Raw genomic sequence first — 17,620 nt, 5'->3', positions numbered from 1 at the left:
CGCAGCGGGGGAAAGAGGATGGCGACCTCGTCGATGCCGGAGTCGGAGAGGAACGCAGCTGCGAAAACGTCGGGTGAGTATGGGGTAAAGTCAGATCGCCCCACTGCACCCCGCTGTAAAGTGGGATCACACTGCGGGAATGCCCGGAGGCGAGGTCCGGGGCCGGCGGGGCTGTCCGAACAGGGCCCCGGGGTCCCAGGCCCTTTAGTCGCTCTCGCACTTGCCTGAGCGGAAACCGGCGCCTCCACAAGATGGCGTCGGGCCTGGAGCGCAGGCAGCGCCGGGGACAGCCCCGAGTCGCCAGGCCCCGGACCGTCGCTGTCAGCCCCCTCCGCTTGGGAACGAGGGGAGGGGGGAGCAAGCCGCTGACCCAGGGGGCCTGCGGGCTGTACCACCTGTCCTGCACCCGGGGGGACTCGGGGTCCAAAGGGCTGAACCACTGAGCCGGGACAGGGCCCTTAGGGCGAACCACTGCGGGAATCGTGCAGAGGAGGAGAAAAGGGTCAGGACTACTGGCCATCGGCCACCCTCCGGAACTGGGGACAGCCCTAGATTGAGGGGCAAGGCTCCTCGGCCCTGTGTTCCCGCAACTCCACAATCTATACACTAGAAAGCCCCACCTGTTCGGAGACTCAGTGGTTGCATCTGTGAAATGGGCACAAGGATGCCGCTGAGTGAGCCTCGGTTGCCTGAACCCGGGAAGTGGCCCACCTGTACCAGCCTTCATCACCTCTTCTCGCAGAGTGAAGACCCCAGAGTCTGCGCTCCCCGGTCAGGCTGCCCCCCGAGCCTATGGAGGAGAACGAGGTGGAGAGCAGTAGTGATGCCGCCCCTGGGCCTGGCCGGCCCGAGGAGCCCTCTGAGAGCGGCTTGGGTGTGGGCACCTCGGAAGCCGTGTCTGCAGACAGCAGTGACGCTGCAGCTGCCCCAGGGCCTGCGGAGGCTGACGACTCTGGTGTAGGGCAAAGCTCTGACCGTGGCAGCAGCTCTCTGGTATGGATGGTGGTGGCCAACTGGTCTGGGTGGAGGCAGGGATTGATTGGCAGGGGCCTCAAGCAGCAGCCAAGGGTAGCAGCCTACAAGGCTTGCTTATACAGATAAGTAAAATCTATATTATATTAGTATATCTACATTAGTTTTGGTTTACTGTGAGCCAGGCGCTGTGCCAAGCCGTAAAAGTGGATTTTCTCATCTAAGTCTTACACCTTGTAAGGCACTGATCAGTCTTCTACATCATACAGGCAAGGAGACAGGCATAATGCATGCACAGAGCCAGCATTCAAAGCTCAGCTGTGGTCTAACGCACCATGATCTCACTCTTTTAGACGCAGATGGCTCAGCTCTAACCTCTGATTCACTGGGAGACCCCTTTGCAACTCAGTCTTCCCTTCTGTAAAATGGAGTGGGGATGTGCCACTTCTCATGCTGCTCTGTTGTGAGCTCCCATCAGACATTCTCCCAGACATGCTTTGTAAAACTCTTGCCATGGCTCTACCACTTCCTAACTGTGATCTTGGACAAACTACCCAATTTCTATCTCAGTTTCACATGTACTGTGGGAGTGATAAATAGACTTACCTAAATAAGGTTTTTATGATGGTTACATGGACTAATATATGGCCAGGCAGTTTTTTAAAAGTTCTCAGCACATAACAAGAACTCAGTAAATTTTAGCCAGTATTATTATTGTAAGATAATGATCATTTTCAAGCACTCGCAATATAGAGGTGTACAGTTAACAACTCCCATTTGGGCATCTAACGGTTTCATTAGTTCAGCAGTGAGGGGCCTACCATGTGCCCAGCTTGTGCTGGACCCTGAGGATACAGCAGGGGATGAGAAAGAAGTGGACCTCGTCCTTACAGAGGGTACGGTCTGCCTCCTTCCTGGCTTCCGAACGCCCCTTCCCGTTTCCTGCCCCCCAGGAGGAGGTATCCGAGAGCAGCTCAAGCACAGACCCCCTACCCCATGGCTACCTTCCTGATTCATCTTCTGTGTCCCGGGGGCCAGTGGCAGGGGTGACAGGCGGTCCCCCAGCTCTGGTACACTCCAGTGCACTCCCAGACCCCAACATGCTGGTGTCGGACTGTGCTGCTTCTTCCTCGGACTTGGGCTCGGCCATCGACAAGATCATCGAGTCCACCATTGGGCCTGACCTCATCCAAAGTAAGTTAAGCAGAGGGCAGCAAGCGTCACCCCACAGAGGTTTCCCTGTGGGGTCCGGCTGAGCCAGCTGTGCACACCCTAGCTCAGTGAACTCAGCAAGTAACTTTACACTTGGAGCATGTAACATGCAAACAGGAATCCTTGCTCAAGGGGTAAATGTCATGAGGCTTTCAAGAGACAGAGCGCAGACGTGTTCTGCATACTGCCCATCCCGGCTTGAGCCTCAGTAATGTTAGCACCTCGCGTTGGTCTGGGGTCTTTTCTAAACACTGCATACAGGAGCTCATTTAGTCCTGCCAGTAGCCTAGAAAGGTAGGTGCTCCATTATTCTCAGTTAAGAAACTTGAGGCACAGGGGACATAAAATAGTTGATCTGCCATCGCCAGCAAGGGTCAGGCCATGAGCTCAGACATTCTGACTCCAGGGCTGGTGCTTAAGCTTTCCCACCCTGTGCCTTCTGCGTATAAAGGCCGTAGCACCTTGAAAGGCCTGGTGATGGTCTGGAAAGCCACCCCTAGGGGGGTGGTGCAGGAGCTGGGCCTCAATCTTGGGAAGAAGGGAGGACTCTCCGGCTTCAATGGTTCAAGGTGGGCAGCTGGATAGCCATGATCTGTGTCCCTGTGGCCCATCCAGGGCCAGTGTGTTACCTGCACTTGGTCTCCCAGTGGTGAAGTGCAGAAGGGCAGTAGAGTGAGTCTGAAGTCAGGTAGAGTGAGTGCAGGTGGTGACAGTTGCCACTGTCAGCTGGGACTCCCCTCCCACCTCCCTTCCCAGGCTGCATCACTGTCACCAGTGCTGAGGACGGCGGGGCTGAGACCACCCGGTACCTGATCCTGCAGGGCCCAGATGATGGTAAGACCCCAGGCACCAGACCCCGAAAGCCCTGGGTGGGCAAGGAAAGCCACTCTTTGCTACCCACTCACTGTGGTCTTGACAAATTATCCACTGCTCTGGGCCTCGGTTTCCCACTATAACTCTGTGAGGGAGTTGGTTTCTAGGATCCCTGGGCCTGTCTTAGAGAAGCAGTTGTCTCTAATGGCCAACCTCCCCTCCCTTCCCTCTGACTCCCTCACCTACCCCCAGGTGCCCCCATGGCATCGCCAATGTCCAGTTCCACCCTGGCCCACAGCCTGGCAGCCATTGAGGCCCTGGCCGATGGCCCCACATCCACATCCACATGCTTGGAGCCACCCGAGGAGGCCCAGGGCGGGCCCAGCTCTCCAGCACAGCCACCCCCAAGCTCTGGCGCGGAGGAGCCTGACCTGCAGAGCCTGGAGGCCATGATGGAGGTGGTGGTGGTGCAGCAGTTCAAGTGCAAGATGTGCCAGTACCGGAGCAGCACCAAGGCCACGCTGTTGCGCCACATGCGGGAGCGGCACTTCCGGCCAGGTGCCTACCAGCAGCCTACCTGGTGGGGACCGCACAGGTCGGGGCGGGGCCCAGGGAGCCGGGCTTGAGACGTATCTTACCACCCTGCAGCGGTGGCTGGCAAGAAAGGACGGGCACGGAAGTGGGGTACCCCCGCCAAGCCCCAGGAGGGGGAGGGGCCAGAGGAGGAAGACGATGACGACATCGTGGATGCCGGTGCCATCGACGACCTGGAGGGTAGGTCACCGTGACTTCCTGGCCTGTCACCCCACCCCCACCCATAAACACGGAGCTCCTCCAGCCCACACCAGGGCCCAGGAGAGGAGCTGGCAGACACACAGATGCCTTCAGTATAAGACAGAGGAGTCGGATGCCTGGGACCGGGGCCTCTGTGTGAGTCTGGGGGGGCTGCGCCCTGCCAGAGCCCCACCGTGAAGAGGTCCCATGCGCACTTGTGCAGCACAAGTAGAATGCAGGAAAAGGTGTGCACCTGCTTTTTGGAGCCATGTTCTTTTACACATTAAAAGGAAAAGATGAAAATAATTGTATTTCGCTTGCCCAGTACTGCCAACACTCAGTTCCACATGTGGTGGTGGTGACATGTCACTAGGGAGCAGCTTCACTTTCTTCATGCTCCGCCGTGGAAACCATGTGCCCTTTACAAGCCACCACCCCCCTGAGACTAGGCACACATCAGGTGCGCTGATCGCGCAGCCCGCGGCCCCGGCCTGGAGAATGCTGGGTAGTGCCACAGAGGTGGGCGTGCACGCTTGTTAGCGCTGTTCTCTAACGACAGCCGTAAAGTTTCTTGAGGTAGGGCCACCTTTTCCTAGTTCACATAAAGCTGCTGTACGCAGTAGTGGAAGGTGTCAGAGGTATCGGGCTTGGGAAGGACGGTGCGAAGCCAGCGGGGCTGGAGGGGGCTTCCGGAGGGAGGCAAAGCTCGGTGGGTGGGCTCGCAGAAGGAGCAGGCGGGAATGGGGAAGTGGCCAAGAAGTCAGGGTCGAAAGGGCAGTTCCAGCGCCGGTGCCCACTTACTGTCCCTCCAGAGGACAGCGACTACAACCCCGCGGAGGATGAGCCCCGGGGCCGGCAGCTCAGGCCCCAGCGCCCGGCCCCCAGTACCCCAAGACTCCGGCGGAGACCTGGACGGCCCCGGAAGCTGCCCTGCCTGGACACCTCGGACCTCCCGGATGGTGAGACTCGGTCGCCAAGAGGCTGGTAGGGTGGGACCAAGGGGTGTCTCTCCCTGCTTCTGGGGAGCCCTGGGGACTGAGTGTGCCAGGCAGAGTAGTACTTTTAAACCTGGGGGACCTGCAGGCCTCCTGGTAAAAGGGAAATCCCCCCAGATTATCCCCAAGAAACCCCGACTTAAGAAGTGATACATCCGCTTTATGAAAAGGCCTCTCTGTGGTCAGTTGGCGTTGGGGCGTTTGTCATTGAAGGAGCAGGATGAGTCATGTTACTACTGAGGTGAGAACAAGCCTGAGGCTTGAGGCTAAGTACAAAGAGCCCTGGCTGGGACCACTCCAGGAGGGACGGGAGAGCCCAGGGGGGAGCGCCAGGCCGGCCTCCGCTGCCAGTGTGCGCCCTGGGCACATTGCCCTCCCCCTCTGGCCTCCTGCTGCTTTTTACAAGGCGGGGAGCTGACGGGCCTCCCTGTGGGACTGCTGTGAGGCTTAAATATGCCTGAAGCATGGTAGCTATTTCTGCACATGCAACTTACCGCCTTTTTAATTTTAGTCTCCTTTTTAAAATCACTTTCCTCAAGACCAAGCACAACTCAGTACATCAGCACAAGTGAACACACTGACCAACCGGGGACCCAGTCGAGACAGCATGTCACCAGCGTGTCTATTTTTAAGACATTCTGTTGAAATACTGTTGCTGCTTCAGTCAGTAACACGCCTTCAGCTTTTGGAGGGTTTGCGAGTGTGGACCATCCTTTTCCTCCCCATCCGCCCAGGCCACCCAGCCTCCCCCAGGAGCACTGAAAGGCTAAAGTGCTGCTGCTTCCCAGACCCTCGAAGGTTCCCCTGTGGTTGCTTTCGGGTTCGGGTAGTTCTCGTTCCATTTGACCAGTGGGGGAAGTGAGCCAGAGAGGAGCCCTTGCCTGGGGACACAAGCTAGTGGGTTGGGCTCCGAGGTCGCCCCAGGGCTCCTGCTTGCTGCTGCTCTACTGTCAAGTTTAAGTTCTGTGGTTCTAACAGCAGGCCAGAGGAGGAGTCTGTCTACACGGCCCTCTAACCGCGGCCTGTATGTGTCTGTCCCACAACCGGAATCGCCCATTGGTCATCCGTGCCTGGGGAGATAGTTGAGCTGGCCTCCGGTGTGCTTGTCCACATCTGTCCTGGTGTTTGGTGGCTGATTGCTGATGTGGCGTGTCTGTGCCAGGTGTGGACGGTGAGCCTCTAGTGAGTTCCCAGAGCGGACAGAGCCCTCTGGAGCCACAGGACCCCGAGGCCCCCAGCTCCTCAGGCCCAGGACACCTGGTGGCCATGGGCAAGTCTGATTGTGCCACCGTGGAACCCGCTGTGAGCCAGTCGGATGCAGAGAACACGCTGCCCTCCTGCCCGGAGGAGCCTGACCCCCCCCCTCGCCGCCGCGGTCGACCCTCCAGGCGCTTCCTAGGCAAGAAATACCGCAAGTAGGTGGAACAGGGCTGATGGGAGGAGAGCACAGCTTGTAGCCCCAGCCCAGCGAGACTTCTCTCTCGTACCCTCCTGGCAGGTACTACTACAAGTCGCCCAAACCGTTGCTCAGGCCCTTCCTGTGCCGCATCTGTGGCTCCCGCTTCCTGTCCCATGAGGACCTGCGCTTCCATGTCAACTCCCATGAGGCCGGAGACCCCCAGCTCTTCAAGTGCCTGCAGTGCAGCTATCGCTCCCGCCGCTGGTCCTCCCTTAAGGTGCAGTGGCTGGGAGGGGCTAGACAAGGGGGAGGGAAGCTGGATGCAGAAGGCAAAAGCTGGCTAGCTGGAGGCACCAAGAGGGAGCAGAGTTAACACACCCTAGGCACCTCCCCTGCTGCTTCAGAGAAGCCCGTCTGGCCACTGGTGCGCTGAAGAACATTGAGTCGGGAGAGGGGCAGGGTGGGGCCACCACGGGGGTCTGCAGCTGCACACTGCGTGTTGACGTCACTTCTCAGGAGTGCTGCTCACCTTGTGGACATACCTTTGCTTGTTCGCCACCACGCTGGCAGCGGGCAGAACTGGTTTGATCCAATTGTGCGCATTAAAGAGCATTCCAGCAGATGGCAGTACTGTACCTCAGAGAATACGTGGCTTTTCTTCCCCACCCACCGGCCGTGCCCTCTGGGCCTGCCGCTGTCCAGAGCCTGTCTCCCGTCCAGAGCCAGGCCGAGGGGCACTCGGCTCTCACCTGCACACAGCCCACGAGGTCCCATTGTGTGGCCCAGGAAGCAGCTTGCCTTGGCTTCCAAAGTAAGGCGGCGAGTTTGATCATGGGGCTGGGGTCCTTCCAGCACAGGTCCCTCTGCGCTTTCTGCACTCGGGCCTTACTCTCTCCCAGATAGGGAGCTGTGACCTGGAAGCTGTAGGCGCAGCGGGCAGGGCTAGACCCTGCAACTGTGCCTGGTTTGGCTCCAAGTTCTGCCGTTCACAAAGTCAGGGCAGGCCCTCGGCACGTTGCTTTACAGAGCCCCACTTTCCGCCTCCGGACGTGGTGAGCTGGCGCGTGGCCGGTAGCCACGGGCAAGCCCGGCCCTGTGGAGCCGGTGCGGAGCCGGCGCCCTGCTTTGGCGCACCCGTCGCCCGGAGGTCTCAGCGCTGCAGCTCTCCTTACCTGCCAGCCTGCTCTGCAGCGCTCCGAGGCCCTGGGTGTGGAGGGAGCCCGAGCCCCAGCCCACGGTCCTCTTGGTTCTCTCCCAGGAGCACATGTTCAACCACGTGGGCAGTAAGCCCTACAAGTGTGACGAGTGCAGCTACACCAGTGTCTACCGGAAGGACGTCGTCCGGCACGCGGCCGTGCACAGCCGGGACCGGTCAGTCGGCGTGGTGGGGCAGGGGCAGGTTGGGAAAAGGCCCAGAGTAACTGGCTCCCGTTCGCTGAGCCCTGCTCTGGGCCGGCCCTGTCACAGCACGTTGCCGCTGTCAGCAAGGCTGTTCTCCCGGTCACCTTGCCTGGTGCAGGGCAGCAACAGGCTCAGGGTCCCTCTTCATCTCTGCTGGTTCCCCATCTGTAAAGTGGGGATCGTTGTTGTTGCAGGATTTAAGGCACTTGCTTTTTTAAAAAGGCTCAGTAAATGATCTAAAGAACTTGTCTCTTGAGCTGAGAGAGCAGACTCAGGACAAGTGGGTGAAAAACAAAAGTCCCGCAGGGGCAAAGTGACTGTCAGTGGATTAGAATTAGACCTGCAACTTCAGAAACTTGTAGTGGGTAGAGGGTACGAGCCGTGAGGACAGACACCCAGCCGTGTGTGGGAAAGCCAGCTCTCCCAGTGCATACAGGTCCTCTTTAAAAACAGTTGGGGTGGGGGGCTCTTTTGTGGCACAAGGGGTTAGTTAAGTTGCAGCACGATGAAACTATTTGCAATCGCTGCAACATGAGTTCAGTCCCGGGGCAGGGAGGGACCCACAGGGCGCAGCAGGCCTCTCCTGTCCCTCTGCTGCCCCCTCAAGCAGTCTGTTTGAGTCCATCTGCCTGTTCTGCTCCCCACTCCGTCTCTGGTGAATCTTCTCACCCCCGCACCTCTGGCCTGCACCCCAACTCTTGTGTGTGTAAATAAACTTTTTAAATAGTTAGGGCTACCAGGGTGACCACCTGGTCCCAGAACGCTCTTTCCCGTGGAATTCTCAGAGCCCTAAATGTGCAAACGTAACTTGTGACTGAGAGAAAAGAAGCCCCACCCCAGATGTGGCTGAGACCTGAACTCACCCACCCAACTTACCCGCCTCTTAGCATCTCCTCAGCAAACTCCAGTGGGAAACAACTGTCCTAAGAGAAAGGGGTTTGTTCTGAGGAAAGGGGCTCTCGGGGCTGCGGCCGGGGGGTCTGGTGGATGCTGAGATGTTCCAACACCTGTGTCTTTCCCCTCAGGAAGAAAAGGCCAGATCCGGTGAGTCTGGGACCTGGTCCGGGAGGGAAGGGCATCTTGTGGGGTGGGGGCGGGTGCACAGCGCGGTCGTCCCTCCCCTTTCTGCACCTGACCTCTTCTGGTTCCTCCCCAGACCCCAAAGCTGAGCTCCTTCCCCTGCCCCGTGTGTGGCCGCGTCTACCCCATGCAGAAGAGGCTCACGCAGCACATGAAGACGCATAGCACGGAGAAGCCGCACATGTGTGACAAGGTGGGTGTGGCCGGCCGGGTGGGGCCGGGCCTCGCCTCCCTGGGCCGCCCCCTCTCACTCACCCGCCCTCACAGTGTGGAAAGTCCTTCAAGAAGCGCTACACCTTCAAGATGCACCTGCTGACACACATCCAAGCTGTGGCCAATCGCAGGTACGCCCCCAAAGAGGCCGCCGCCTGCAGCAGCCCCTCCCCACACCCCCCTCCCGCTGAGCTTCCATCACCACACACCTTCAGATTCAAGTGCGAGTTCTGCGAGTTTGTTTGTGAGGACAAGAAGGCCCTGCTGAACCATCAGCTGTCCCACGTCAGCGACAAGCCCTTCAAGTGCAGCTTTTGTCCCTATCGCACCTTCCGAGAAGACTTCCTGCTGTCCCACGTGGCTGTCAAGCACACAGGTCAGGCCCGCTCTCGCTCACCCCCTGTCCCCAGTGGGAAGCACAGCTGCGTCTTTTTCCTTGCTGACCTCGGCTCAGGTGCAGCTCGGCCAGCTCCTGGCTGGGTGACCCTGGGCCAGTCACTTGCCCTCTCTGAACCTGCCTTTGCTATGCGGCAGCTACCATGTGGTGGTTCTAAGGGTGAGTGCTAGGTGTGCCCAGAGAGAGCGGTGCATTTCCCCTCCTGCCGCAGAGGCAGCAGCAACGGGTGCTGACTCGGGGTGCCAGGGACCCCCTTCTTGGTGCTCAACCCTCTGGCGGGCACACTAGGGAAGATTCGAGAAAGGAAGCCAGAGCCTGCCGGGCTCACAGGAGGGGCTTGTGGTCACGTGACTTGAAAGCAGGCACGCAGGGTGGTGAGAGCCGCCTGCACCCTCTCCCCGCCCTGGCCCACCCGAGTGGGTGGCGGCCTGTGTTCGCCGGAGCTTGAGCAGAATCACTGGGGTGAATCACTGGAGACGTTCTTGGGTCGTGGAAGGCTTCCCCGAGTGGTGGGGGGCGGGGTGCAAGTGTGCCCTCATGTGTGCCTGTAGGGGCCAAGCCCTTTGCCTGTGAGTACTGCCACTTCAGCACTCGGCACAAGAAGAACCTGCGCCTGCACGTGCGGTGCCGACACGCCAGCAGCTTTGAGGACTGGGCACGGCGCCACCCTGAGGAGCCCCCCTCCCGCCGTCGCCCCTTCTTCTCTTTGCAGCAGATTGAGGAGCTGAAGCAACAGCACAGTGCAGCTCCTGGACCACCTCCCAGCTCCCCAGGCGCTCCCAAGGTGAGCTCAGGCACGCAGGCAGGCGTCGCGCACCTGTCTGCACGCAGGGCGCGCCCGCCGCATGACCCCCACCGGCAGCTCTGCCGAGGCAGCCCTCAGCCTGCAGTGGGGGTGGCCTTCCCTTGTAGTTAAGAATGGAGTTCTCACTAGCGTCGCCGTGATCACGGTTCATCGTTCCCAGACACGATCCATAGCAGCCGGGGCTGCTGTGGTGGCCGCGTGGTTGGCCATCGGGGACCGCGCTTTTCTGTTTTTTCCCAACTATTCTAAGCATATGACTTTCACCTTGGGGATCACCTCACGGCCCAGGATAGCTGCAAAAGTGCTAGCTCTCCTAGCCACATCCCAAGCCAGCAGAAAGGAGGGCTGGCGGGAGAGACACAGGACACCACCATCTGTCCGTCTGTCTTCCTCGCCAACATGCCGACTGCTCCTCACCCCGCTGAAGGGAGGCTGAGAAGTGCAGTGCTGTACCCTGTACTTGGCCCGCCCCCGCCCCACCCCCGCCCCCCCAAGCAGTGGCGCTCCCCCAAGTGCTGGCAGTCGCAGGCTCTGGAATCAGACTCGTTCTGCTGCGTACTAGCTGTGGGTCACGTGCCAGAGCTTCACCTCTGACCTCATTCAGCTCACCTGTATACTATTGAGCTGGTAAATGCCTTGAAAAGTGGCCGAGATGAAACCAGCTAACCGATGTAAAGTGCCCGACACATAGAAGGTGTTTGCTAAATGGACTTGAACCCAGCTGCCCCCTTTCTGACCTGACCATCCCCAACCCACAGGTTCCCCCAGAAGCGGCACCTTTCGAGACACCCGAGACCCCACTGCTCTGTTCCGACACCCTGGGGGGTGCCACCATCATCTACCGGCAAGGTGAGGCGGGTGGGGCCCAGGTGCTCTGCGAGCAGGGCTGGCGCTGGGTGGGGCTGGAGGAGGGGGTGGGGGCCCTGGGTGCCAGTTTTCCAGCCCTTTCTAAGGCTCAGGTCCCACCCGACCCAGGAGCTGAGGAGTCAACTGCAATGGCCACGCAGACGGCCTTGGACCTGTTGCTGAACATGAGTGCGCAGCGGGAGCTGGGGGGCGCCGCCCTGCAGGTGAGCCACCTGGGTGTGTCCTCCCACCCCACCAGCTCTGCACAGGACAGAGTAAGGGAGAGCCACGGAAGTCGCTCACACCGTGGCCTCGGGCATAGGCAGAGCAAAGGAGGGGGACTGGCGTGTCCCCCCTCAGCTCCAGCCAGGCGCTTTGGGACCCTGTTCTCATGTGGTTGACCTCTTAGCTCAGGCTGCCCCGGCCTGTGGTTTGAGCGCACTTGTCCACTCAGCCAGCCGGCGTCCAGTGGCTGAGCACATGCGCTGAAGCAGCACAGCCCCCACCCCCACCGCCTCACCCACTTCCGCTCTCCGCCCCCTGCGCAGCCCCGCTCTGCTCTGGGTGGACTTTATCGCGCCTCCTGGCTCCCTGCGGCTGAGAAGACGCAGAGCGGGACTTGAGATGGTGAACTCCCAACACTGGCAGCAGTAACATGCTGCTGGGGGTGGCGCAGAACACCCCAGGGCGGGGGCGGGGGCGTCACAGCGTTTCACTTGTGGCTTTTTGGGGTACATGTACATGGGAATTTTGCCTTTAGATGGTTAAGTGTCTTTTCTGGTTCTTGCCTTTGGCGTCATCCCTAGAAAGGCCTTCGCCGGAGATTGCGTGAACACGCCTTTGTGTTCTCTTAGGGTTTTGCTTTTACACTTAAATCTTCACCTGCAAGTCCTATTTGGTGTGTACAGGAAGGGGGGGGTGCGGAGTGGCATACTGGATACTCTTCCCCCAGTCCAAGCGCCCCCTTTGTCACAGACCACATTCCCACGCAGAGGCACGTGCGTGGGCCTCTCCTGTGGCCCCTCTGCTGTTCTCTGACCGGCATCCTGCACTCAGGGCTTGGGCTTTTTCTTCCCCGTGCATGCACACGCTCATGAGCAAAGAAAGTGAAGGTGAAAGTCGCCAACATCCTCCCCCCTCCGCAGAGCACCTGTCCCTGAGGTAATAGGTGTTTTTCCAGGGCCCTATCCGTAGGCAAACCAATAACTTGTAGACCTTTTGGGTATTTTTTTTTTTTTAAAGATTTATTTATTTGTGCATACAGAACTGGGGTACAGGCAAGAGGCTCAGGGGCGGCGAGAGGCTTCACCAGAGACAGAGTGGGAAGCAGAACAGGCAGATCGACAAAGTACACTGCTGAGGGGAGCAGAGGGCGGGCCAGGAGAGGTCTGCCACGCCATGTGGTCTCCTCCGGGGCAGGCGGGGATCGAACTCATGCGGAAGTGGCTTTAGCTTCTTATTGCAGTGCTTTAACCCGCTGCGCCACCAGGGAGGGTCCCCCTTTTGGGTATTTTTTAAAGATTTGTTTATGTATACAGGAAACTTGGGGCGTTAGTTCAGGGGTGTAGGAGATGAGAGTATTCACCAGGACAGAGTGGGGAGCAGAACAGGCAGATCTACTGAAACACACTGCTGAGGGGAGCAGCGGGGAGACGAGAGGTGTGCCGCGCCATGTGGGTCAGCTCCCTGGCCAGGGAAGGAACTCGAGCTGCAGTGGCTGCAGATGGCTTTTTAGCACTGTGCTTTAACCCACTGGGGCCACCAGGGAGGCCCTGAACACCTTTTTTGGTCCTTTAAAAAGTGACAGTCTGCATACTCATCACCAGCCTACCTTTTCTCCCCTCAGCCTTCTGGGGGTCCTGACCAGTCTTTAGTCCTCTATGTCCAGGCTGTTTGCAGTCTCTCATTAGCTCTAGGCAGTGCTTGGGGCACGTGTTTTCAGGTTCACGAACACCTTGTTGGCTTTTCTAGAAGACAGAAGCCTCGGGTAGAAGGGATAGGCCACACGCTCGTGATTCCCGTGCCAGCTTTGCCATCACCACTGTTTCTCTCCACGCCTTCACCAAGCTCGGGTGTCCTTTGTTCTCTCTTCAGATGCGATAGCAGTCTTTGTGGTCTTGGGATCTTGACATCATAAATGAGCTTGAACTTCCTCCTGTATGTCCCTAGACCTTTCGATTTCTTTTCTTGTGTTGCGTGCTGTCTTTATGTTCCTCTTCACTGCTTGCCCGCGAGAGCCCTTCCTACGTGGGGAACATCCACCTTTCCACCTTTCAAGTTAAATCCCTCTCCGTGTCTTTCTGATTTCACTCCGTCAGTTGGTCTTGCTGTGGCTGTCAGCATTTTGTTCCAGCATGGTTAGAAAACTCGCCTCAGGGTTACAAAAGTACTTCATCTACACTTTCTTTCATTGTGTTTAGAATTTTGCTTCTTACTTTTCAATATTTAACCCGTCTGGAGAAAGAGGTGAGGAAGAGCTCTAACTTAACTGTTTTCATTGAATGTTTGCCACCATCCCTCTACCCCCCAGGATTTCCCAACCTTGGCACTTTGGGCCAGAGTTTGTGGTAGGAGGGTGCACACATCTTGCGCACCTGGGGGTGTGTAGCAGCAGCCCTGGCCTCTCTCCCCAGCCACCAGCACCTGTGCCCCTGAGGGGAGTATGGATGGCCCGGCCCTGCCCTGCCCTGCCCAGTCCGTTTCCAGTAGTGACTAGATGTGAAAAACCAGAGTGTTTAAGAAAGAACTGTCACTTTAAGGGTGTGGGTGGATGGTGGTGGCCCTGGGTCTGGTGCCTGAGCATGCATGAGATGCCAAGACCAACGAGGGCCTCGAACAACAGCTCCCGTGCCCGACTGCTCACTGTGCCCACCGGTGCCATTGCAGGTGGCCGTGGTAAAGTCCGAGGACGTGGGAGCAGAGTTAGCCTCTGCTGGTGGGCAGCCCTCCCCAGCAGGCACCACTCCACAAGTGGTGACCCTCCACGTGGCAGAGCCGGGGGGCAGTGTGGCAGCCGAGAGCCAGCTGGGCCCCTCTGACCTCCAGCAGATCACCCTGGCACCTGCTCCATTTGGCGGGACTGGCTACAGCGTCATCACAGCACCCCCGATGGAGGAGGGGACTTCAGCTCCTGGCACACCTTACAGGTGAGACTGCCCTACAGGCCTAGTCCCCAGGAGGCAGATGTCCTGATGTCTAGCAACTGGACCACAGCGGGCCATCGCCTGCTCAGGAGCTGCTATTTTCCTCCCACCCGGATATCCAGGCACTTGACACTCGGCTAAGCCATGTCCACGAGGTCCCTTATCTCACAAATGAGAAAACAGGCCGGGAGGTTATGTAACCCGCCTCAGGTCAGACCTGCGGTGGGTGAGGCTCGCCCCCCGGCCCTGTGCCTTCACAGGTCAGGTGCCGTTATTTGGGGCGCCCAGGTGCAACCTCAGAGCCAGCTCAGGCTCCTCGCTGGCATGGGGGCCCAGTAGTCCCTGGCTTCCCATACACTGAGTGAGCAGAGGCAGAAATGCTGTGCTCACCCAGGCCCTGGGCCACCCTACATGTGGCTTCACTTTGCTCAGAGGGGCCAGGACCCAGAGACCCAGGCAACCAGTCTCAGCGTCCGCACTCTGCTCCAGCAGGCCAGGCCCTTGCCAGCCCCACCCACAGGCCCGCCCAGCCTCTCAGATCAGATTTGGGTTGGACCCCCTGGGGCGCTCAGCCTCCCCATCAAGGGGGGCAGGGGATTATGGTGCTTGAGCAGGGCCAGGCGCTGGACACAGTGACCACTGGTGGAAGGAACCTCGGAGGCTCAGCTGGTTAGGGCAGCGCACAGGCGTGGGCAGGAAGTCCACCTCGGGTGGCCTCCCCACCACTGGTGTGTTTCTCGCAACGGGGCTCTGCCACCCTCCACCGTCTTCTAGAACCCTGCCCCTCCCTTCCCCTGCCCTGTGTCCACAGTGAGGAGCCCCCAGGGGAGGCAGCCCAGGCAGTGGTGGTGGGCGACACCCTGAAGGAAACCGGCACACACTACATCATGGCCGCCGACGGGGCTCAGCTGCACCACATCGAGGTGAGCTGGAGCAGCCAGGCCCCATGCCCTGCCCTGCGCCTCCCGCCCCCTCCCCAGCACCTCACGCTCCCCTCCTCTCCACAGCTGACGGCAGATGGCTCCATCTCCTTCCCCAGTCCTGATGCCCTGGCCTCTGGAACCAAGTGGCCCCTGCTGCAATGTGGGGGGCTGCCCAGAGAGGGCGTTGAGCCCCCATCTCCGGCCAGGACTCACCGGGTTGGGGATCCCCAGGGCTCTGCCTCTCCTCCTCCTGCCGCCCACAAGGCCGTGGGCCTGGCAGTGCCCCCCTCACCGCCCTCTGCAGCCACTACGGTGTCCAAGAAGTTTTCCTGCAAGATCTGCGCCGAGGCCTTCCCCGGACGAGCTGAGATGGAGAGTCATAAACGGGCCCACGCCGGGCCTAGTGCCTTCAAATGCCCCGACTGCCCGTTCAGCGCCCGCCAGTGGCCTGAGGTCCGGGTAGGTGCTGCCCGCAGCCAGTCTGGCACACATTCGGTTTGCACAACCACCCTGCGCCGGCAAGCCCCTCGAGCCCGGCCAGCGGCAGAGTCCGCGTGCACCGCCCCAGGCTGGTCTGGTCTGCACTTGCAGCCCCTCCCTGCCCCGCTTTAGCTGCGCGGGCTTCCTGACCCAGCGCTGCCCTGCCCTGCCCTTCCTCAGGCCCACATGGCGCAGCACTCCAGCCTGCGGCCCCACCAGTGCAGCCAGTGCAGCTTTGCTTCCAGGAACAAGAAGGACCTGCGGCGCCACGTGCTGACCCACACCAACGAGAAGCCTTTCGCGTGCCACCTCTGTGGGCAGCGGTGAGGCCGGGCCCAGGCGCTGGGGCTCCGGGCCTGCAGGTAGGGCGGCCCCTGAGCCTGCCTCCTCCCCCGCAGCTTCAACCGGAAGGGGCACCTCAAGTTCCATGTCCAGCGGCTGCACAGTCCCGACGGGAGGAAGACCGCGACCCCTACCACCCGGGCTCCTGTCCGCACCCCCACCCAGACCATCATCCTGAACAGTGACGACGACGCACTGGCCACACTGCACAGTGAGCTCCCCGGAACCCTGGGCGGGCCAGAGGTGCACCCCTGCGCACTCAGGGTAGGGTTGGGCCGCTCAGCGAGCATCCTCCCTCTCTGGCCAGCTGCACTCCAGTCCAGTCACGGTGTCCTGGGCCCAGAGCGGCTGCAGCAGGCACTGGGCCAGGAGCACATCATTGTGGCCCAGGAGCAGACGGTGGCCAATCAGGTGAGAGCCTGGGGTGTGGCCTGCCGCTAGCTCAGACGGGCGGGGTGCATGAGAACTGCCCTACAGCAGGCTTGGTCCCGACAGGAGGAAGCCACCTACATTCAAGAGATCACCACAGCAGACGGCCAGACGGTGCAGCACTTGGTGACCTCAGACAACCAGGTGAGCTGCCGCCCCCTCCAGAACCCCACCCGGAGGACGGTCCTTTCCAAACCCCTTCCCCGCCACTTGTCACTGCCACAGTTGATGGCCTCCGTCCCTATCCCCGCTCCACCTGCCCAGCTGAGCTCCTGGTGAGGGTCCCGCCCTGCCTCCTCTCCACCCTTCAGGTGCAGTACATCATCTCCCAGGACGGGGTGCAGCACCTGCTCCCCCAGGAGTACGTCGTGGTACCGGAGGGCCATCATATCCAGGTAGGCCAGGCCTGGGGCCCAGGGCAGGGGCCAGGGCCCTCGGCCGCGCTCACGGTGGCTGCTTCTCTCCAGGTTCAGGAGGGCCAGATCACACACATCCAGTATGAGCAGGGGGCTCCGTTCCTTCAGGAGTCCCAGGTAGGGCCCGTGGGGGCCCAGGTGGAACTGGGCAGAGGTGGGGCTGCTGCAAGGCCCCATCTCACTGGCTTGTCCCTCCAGATCCAGTACGTGCCTGTGTCGCCAGGCCAGCAGCTTGTCACCCAGGCCCAGCTAGAGGCGGCAGCACACTCGGCCGTCACAGGTATGGGATGGCCCGAGGACTGCGAGAGCCCAGGGCCCAGGCCTGCTCCGGGGCCTCGGCTCACCGTCCTCTCCCTTCCTCTGGCAGCGGTGGCTGATGCTGCCATGGCCCAGGCCCAGGGCCTGTTTGGCACAGAGGAGGCAGTGCCCGAACACATCCAACAGCTGCAACACCAGGGCATCGAGTATGACGTCATCACCCTGACCGATGACTGAGCCCCAAGGGCCCACGACAGACCATGGATTATCGGGGCCAGCCCTGCTTGGGAGGGGAGGGAGGAGGCAGTGGGAGCTGCCTCCCTGTCCCACCTAGGTCTCGACACCGACACCGGACAGCCAGCATGCTGGCGTCCCAGGGAGCCAGGCCTGTGCCGCTGGGGTTGAGGGAGTCATGGGCCCCAGCCAGGACATGCTGGGTGCCCCAGCCTGCAGGCAGGCTTTGGGAGAGAGATTTATTTTTGTTTGGATGGAGCCTCTGTCTCAATAAAGGGACCAGAGTCCAGCCCCCGCTGGCTTGCTTTGTCCATTCGCTGCTGAAGTCTGAACCAGGCAAAGGCTTGGGAAGCAGGAAGGAGCCATGGGGTGGGTGGGTGAGTGCCCGGCCCCAGGGCCGCTGGCCCACCACTGCTACGGACCGCGGCCCTTGGCAGTGGCCTGACGCAGGCTGGCTGAGCCAGTGAGAACCTCACCAAGCCTTGAGA

At 60.2% G+C, this 17,620-nt stretch overlaps 1 protein-coding gene across 2 annotated transcripts; it reads left to right on the top strand.

Annotated features, from left to right (window-relative positions):
• On the top strand, positions 1 to 17,425 carry ZNF335 (zinc finger protein 335). 2 transcript variants are annotated; one of them, XM_012728211.1, is made up of 28 exons: positions 1 to 73; positions 743 to 993; positions 1,926 to 2,166; positions 2,941 to 3,018; positions 3,250 to 3,555; positions 3,646 to 3,771; positions 4,584 to 4,730; positions 5,929 to 6,181; positions 6,265 to 6,442; positions 7,424 to 7,536; positions 8,592 to 8,610; positions 8,723 to 8,839; positions 8,914 to 8,990; positions 9,075 to 9,235; positions 9,808 to 10,040; positions 10,820 to 10,910; positions 11,037 to 11,131; positions 13,794 to 14,053; positions 14,862 to 14,973; positions 15,058 to 15,432; positions 15,634 to 15,776; positions 15,852 to 16,006; positions 16,103 to 16,206; positions 16,291 to 16,368; positions 16,536 to 16,619; positions 16,692 to 16,757; positions 16,839 to 16,920; positions 17,008 to 17,425. In XM_012728211.1, the coding sequence occupies exons 2-28, from the start codon at positions 793 to 795 to the stop codon at positions 17,133 to 17,135; spliced, it is 4,023 nt and encodes a 1,340-aa protein (XP_012583665.1). In that variant the 5' UTR covers positions 1 to 73; positions 743 to 792; the 3' UTR covers positions 17,136 to 17,425. The 2 variants fall into 2 exon arrangements, with proteins under 2 accessions (XP_012583665.1, XP_012583666.1); XM_012728212.1 differs by having other exon boundaries at positions 13,956 to 14,053; positions 17,008 to 17,156.
• The last annotated feature ends 195 nt before the right edge of the window (positions 17,426 to 17,620 follow it).

The sequence above is a fragment of the Condylura cristata genome, unplaced genomic scaffold (genome assembly GCF_000260355.1).
Source record: "Condylura cristata isolate star-nosed mole 26May11 unplaced genomic scaffold, ConCri1.0 scaffold00022, whole genome shotgun sequence".
Classification (NCBI taxonomy): Eukaryota; Metazoa; Chordata; class Mammalia; order Eulipotyphla; family Talpidae; genus Condylura; species Condylura cristata.
Note: the sequence above shows the minus strand (reverse complement) of the source record. Positions and strands in the feature narration are given on the sequence as shown.

What these genes read in the sequence shown, in the direction of transcription:
- ZNF335 (XM_012728211.1), top strand. Translation starts at nt 793, where the DNA reads ATGGAGGAGAACGAGGTGGAGAGCAGTAGTGATGCCGCCCCTGGGCCT. An exon ending in CGTGGCTGTCAAGCACACAG is followed by an intron (nt 9,236 to 9,807) that starts GTCAGGCCCGCT and finishes GTGTGCCTGTAG; the next exon opens with GGGCCAAGCCCTTTGCCTGT. An exon ending in TGGGGGGCGCCGCCCTGCAG is followed by an intron (nt 11,132 to 13,793) that starts GTGAGCCACCTG and finishes GTGCCATTGCAG; the next exon opens with GTGGCCGTGGTAAAGTCCGA.